Source organism: Pteropus medius, unplaced genomic scaffold (genome assembly GCF_902729225.1).
Source record: "Pteropus medius unplaced genomic scaffold, Ma_sr-lr_union100, whole genome shotgun sequence".
NCBI lineage: Eukaryota > Metazoa > Chordata > Mammalia > Chiroptera > Pteropodidae > Pteropus > Pteropus medius.
The window spans coordinates 1948068-1953479 of NW_024350926.1; the positions used below are offsets into that span (position 1 = coordinate 1948068).

At 45.1% G+C, this 5412-nt stretch overlaps 1 protein-coding gene across 1 annotated transcript; it reads left to right on the forward strand.

Annotated features, from left to right (window-relative positions):
• The first annotated feature begins 2746 nt into the window (after window positions 1–2746).
• Window positions 2747–4510, forward strand: RRS1 (regulator of ribosome synthesis 1). The gene has a single exon (XM_039841763.1). The coding sequence runs from the start codon at window positions 2857–2859 to the stop codon at window positions 3970–3972; it is 1116 nt and encodes a 371-aa protein (XP_039697697.1). The 5' UTR covers window positions 2747–2856; the 3' UTR covers window positions 3973–4510.
• Window positions 4511–5412: the final 902 nt, after the last annotated feature.

The following is a 5412-nucleotide window of genomic DNA, read 5'->3' on the forward strand; positions in this document are numbered from 1 at the left end:
GAATAAAGATGTACCTCTAAGAACCATCTGCCCCAAACTGGCAACTGATACCATGAGTGTATGAAATGGCATAGAAAGCAGGTATAAAGGGAAAAGAAGGAAGATCTAGTGACCAAACTTGAGATCTGTCTGCTTATGAGACAAAAGAAGGAAAACCAACAGAGAAAAGACAAAGGGAAAAACCAACAAAGGAAAGACAGTATGTGCAACCACTTGCTGTACTGTCAAAATAATTTCACATTTGCACATCCCTGGTAGGCTCTACTTTTCTTGACACTGCACAAAACAATCTTACCTAACATAAAGATGATACAAATGCAAGCTGGAGACCTCCACTTACACACTCGCCTCAATAAGATTTTTTTAAAGCCCTAATTCCCAATCAATAGTTTTGCTTACCTTGACTCTAACATAGTCAACATTAATACTTTTTTAATTTAGAAAAGTCTATTTAATAAACTTATTCTTTCGAGCAACCATGTATTGAATACCTATTATGTATCTAGCACTATGCTCAGCAAAGTCTATTTAATAAACTTATTCTTTCGAGCAACCATGTATTGAATACCTATTATGTATCTAGCACTATGCTCAGCAAAGTGGAAGTAAAACCTCAGTCTCCAGTCATCAAGGAAATTAGAATCCACTTGGACTGAAAAAAAAAAACATTGAGCATAAAATAGAGTTCAATTAAGAGCTAACTTGTGTGATTCAAATCAAATAGTACTTCATCCAGTGAGAATCCATACCATTCAACACTTGTCGACATCTGCTTTTTAAAATCTAACTCAGAAGATTGATAAAGGAGCTAAATCCTACATAGTTGCACTTCCTATTAAAAGCCCAATCATGCATTATGGTAAATTTCTCTTTACCTTTCCTTCTTCCCCACTGTTCCGTAAGGTTTCAATAATCTTTGCATCTACTGTATGAAACATGGTAGTATTCAAATATTTGTTAAATCAATAAATGAATCAAAAGCTAAGCCAAGTCCAGAGTAGCTGCCAATGTCCTTAACGCTCTCCCACAGCAAATCTCCAAAATTTTAAAGTTCAAACCAGTTACCCAATAAGGCAATTGACCTAGCCTTGGCCGGGGGAATGATTGGTATTAAAGACTTGGTGCTGAGTATTAGATAAAGTTTCAGAAAAACCCTGGCAAATCCTAAAACTCTTTTAGAAAAGATAAAGAAGATTCTAGCACAATACCTGAAATATAAAATGTGCTCATTTTATGGTTTATGAATTAACGAACAACAGAGAGCTGAGGAAAGATAGCTCACAAAGAGGCCAAACTCATGGGGCAGGTGCGACAGATGCAGCTGTATCTAAAGCCCTCTCTAGCAGAAACTCAACTGAAATCTATTTCCTAATGGCTATTCTGTCCGTTTCTATAGGTTAATTCTCCAGCATGTCTGCCTCTTCACTATTCCCAACCACCCTTTAAAGGAAAACAAAATCTGTGCACAACACAATCAGCAGTGCCTTAGAAACATGGCTGTACATACTCACCACTTAGAGATCTTATTAAAATGAAGGTTCTGAATTATTATGTCTGGGGTGAGGCCAGAAATTCTGCATTACTAACAAACTCCCAGCTGGTGCTATGATGCTGGTCCAGAGACCACACTTTTAGAGTATCAAGAGCCTGGAAAACATTACAGAGAATATGTACATAGTTTTAAAGCCATGAGTAAGCCACGTCCTGCTCTCACATTTCCTAGTTGTATAACCTTAGACAAGTCATTTTACTTCTCCGAGCCTTCCTCTGTCATCAGAAGAATATGGTGAATAACAGCTAACTTATTGAGTACTTACCATACACCAGAAACTGTTGTATATTTATTAACTTATGACAACTTAGGTTAAACAACCTGTACAAGGTAGATACAGTAATCCTAGATCTCATTCTAGGTGGTCTGACTCAAGAACCTAGGGTTTGGTCACTGTGTAAGACTGCTTCTTCAGTTTAGCTCCCAAAGCCATTGCGAAGATTAAATAACTGGTATTTAGCTAACATTTATTGAGTACTTACATGTTCCAGGCCCTAGTCTAAACTCTCTTGGGGGAATATTAACTCATTTATCTTTGTAACAGCCCTAGGAGGTTGGTTTTTAAAAGAGGCTAAAACGAGTTAAAGCTTAAGGTCAAACAAAACCCTGGTCGTCAGGATTGGAACCCAAGCACCCTAACTGCAGAGCCCGGCGCTCTTTTGCCACAAGCTAGGAGAGGATGGGGCTCGGGACGCTGGAATACCAGCGTTCAGGTGGCGAGGGTGGGCGCGCGCTCGGGCCCACGCGGAACGGTCTGTCAGCCCCGCTCGCTCCCAAAGCAAACCGAGTCTTCCTCTACACTTAGCTTCGCAGGTATCTGTGGAAAGTGTCTTTTTCGGCCCACACTCAGGACCGCCACGAGTAGGTCGGGCTCTGGTAGAATAGTGTCCCCAAAAGGGCTGACTAGCGAAACATCTTGAGAACGCATTTTCACTGAAATGTGACAGAATCGGTCGGAAACCCCACAATCTGCGGCCCCACGAACCTGCGCCGCCCACCTGTGCCACTGCCTCGTGGGACCCGCAATCCCAGTAAGGCTCCGGAATTTGTAGTCTAGGCTCCTCCCGCCAGCTCCACCTCCTTCAGGGCTCCAGCCAAAAGGACCGCCACGAATCCCATCTGCTCTCCAACACCGCCCTCTGTCGGCCTTCCCTCGAGTAGCCCGGATTGTGAGCCAGTTCCGGCTGCTCCGGAAGTGGAGCTTTCTCTTCCGGGGCGAGCGTCTGCGCGGTCGCACGTGTTTCTGTTGGTTTAGTTTGAGCCGGCGCTGGCGGAGAAGTGATTTGAACCGCCGAGCCGGAGCCATGGAGGGCCAGAACGTGGAGGAGCTGCTGGCAAGGGCGGAGCAGGACGAGGCAGAGAAGTTGCAGCGCATTACGGTGCACAAAGAACTGGAGCTGGAATTCGACCTGGGTAACCTGCTGGCGTTGGACCGGAACCCCCCTACGGGCCTGCGGCGCGAGGGACCCACTCCAGAGGCCGAACTGCGGGCTTTGGCGCGGGACAACACGCAACTGCTCATCAACCAGCTGTGGCAGCTGCCCACGGAGCGCGTGGAGGAGGCGCTGGTGGCGCGGCTGCCGGAGCCCACCACTCGCCTGCCGCGGGAGAAGCCGGTGCCCCGGCCGCGGCCGCTTACACGCTGGCAGCAGTTCGCGCGCCTCAAAGGTATCCGTCCCAAGAAGAAGACCAATCTAGTGTGGGACGAGGTGAGCGGCCAGTGGCGGCGCCGCTGGGGCTACCAGCGCGCCCGCGACGACACCAAGGAATGGCTGATAGAGGTGCCCGGCAGTGCCGACCCCTTGGAGGACCAGTTTGCCAAGCGGATTCAGGCTAAGAAGGAACGGGTGGCCAAGAACGAGCTGAACCGGCTGCGTAATTTAGCTCGCTCGCACAAGACGCAGCTGCCCAGCGCGGCTGGCTTGCACCCTACGGGACACCAGAGTAAGGAGGAGCTGGGCCGCGCCTTGCAGGTGGCCAAGGTCTCCACTGCTTCTGTGGGGCGCTTCCAGGAGCGCCTGCCCAAGGAGAAGGCGCCCCGGGGCTCTGGCAAGAAGAGGAAGTTTCAGCCTCTTTTCGGGGACTTTGCAGCCGAGAAGAAGAGCCAGTTGGAGATGCTGCGAGTCATGAACAGCAAAAAGCCTCAGCTGGATATAACGAGGGCCACCAATAAGCAGATGAGGGAGGAGGAACAGGAGGAGGCAGCCAAGAGGAGGAAATTGAGCCAAAAGGGCAGGAGAAAGGGGGGCCGGCAGGGGCCAGGGGGCCGGCAGGGCCCTGGAGGCAAGAGGAAAGGGGGTCTGCCCAGCCAAGGAGGGAGGAGGAAAGGCGGCTTGGGAAGCAAGATGAATTCCGGGCCGCCTGGCTTGGGTGGCAAGAGGAAAGGAGGTCAACACCAAGGAGGAAAGAGAAGGAAGTAAATTTCACCCTCGAACCCGCCGGTAAACCAAGAACTACATTAAATGTGAAGTTCTAGGTCCTGAAGGAGGGTGCAAACGAAGGTAGCCGTTGCTTCCTTTCTGCTTGAAGTTTAAGGGATAGGATTGCCTTCCCCTCGAGATACTACGTCATTGTTGGACTCTGCAAGTTAATGTTTTTCCCACAACCAAGACTTTGACTGGAAATTTAAAGAATGTAATTGAGGACATAAGAATTAGAGAAAGAATGGTGGAAACTGAGAATAAGCTCTATTTTTAAACAACCACCTTTTTTTTTTTTAAACTTTGGATATGGTGTGAGGGAGAGTTGGTCATGTTTCAGAGACTAGGTTGATTTTGTCATTTTTCTAAAAAGCTTGTGTACTTATCAAAGCGGGTGGCAATGGATATACACATTACATTTTCAGAACTGGCCTTACAAGTAACTTGTAAAGTTATTTAACAGAACTATGTATCTAATGTTGCTTTTAACTGTTTGGCTGTTGGTAGAAATCTTAAGTAAATTCGTACCTGGAACAAATTATTTTCATTTATTTCTAAAAAAACAAAGCAGCTATATTGTCTTGATTTGAGCAGACCACTTTTTAAGAAATACTTCTTTTGGTATCAATATTGAAAGTGTAGTACAACTGGTGTCAGAAGAGATTTAATGCTTTTCAACACTGAAAACATTGATTTTACTATAAATAGTAAATTTGGGCTCAACTAAATAATGGTAATCCTTATTGATCCAGAAGGTACTGAAATCTTTCTCAACATTTAGGCCCCTAATTTTTTTTAAAGCTTCAAATAGGGTCTGTTGGGGAACAGAAAACCTACAGAATCTTTAATTGGAACGTTATTTTTTGATTCACTTGTCACATTGACCTGAACTGGTTTATTTAGGAGGAGAAATGTTTATATCTGTTCTGGGTCTCTTTCCCTGATTTCAGTAACTCATCTTTGTAAAAATAAATGTCTCCTGAAAAGGATTCATAGATGATCTAGAATCCGGGGGCGGGTGCTGCTCTTGTAGGGCTGAGAGCCACTCTGATCTGATAATTGACAGAAAATTGAAATTGGGAATTTTTTCAGTGCTTATTTTTATAAGGTTACTTTTAGAAATTACTGTGAAAGAAAATATTCAGATTTCATAATAGATTACTTAAAACACATGTTCAATGATTACTGTCTTAGGATACTTTCTGATAAAAGGTGAACTTCAGCAAGTTGATCATTGTTAACTTTTCAACTGTGACATCGTGCACTTGGAGCTTCTAAGCCCTCCCAGAGTGCAGTGTAATCGTGGAAAGTTAACTACTGATGAAACCGTTTAATGGAATCCTGAACAACTTCAAAAAGCTGAGCATTTAATCTTTTAAAATCAGCGGGGGTGGGGGAGTGGGATGGGTTTGTTGAGTTTTGATTTATGTTTTTAGACGA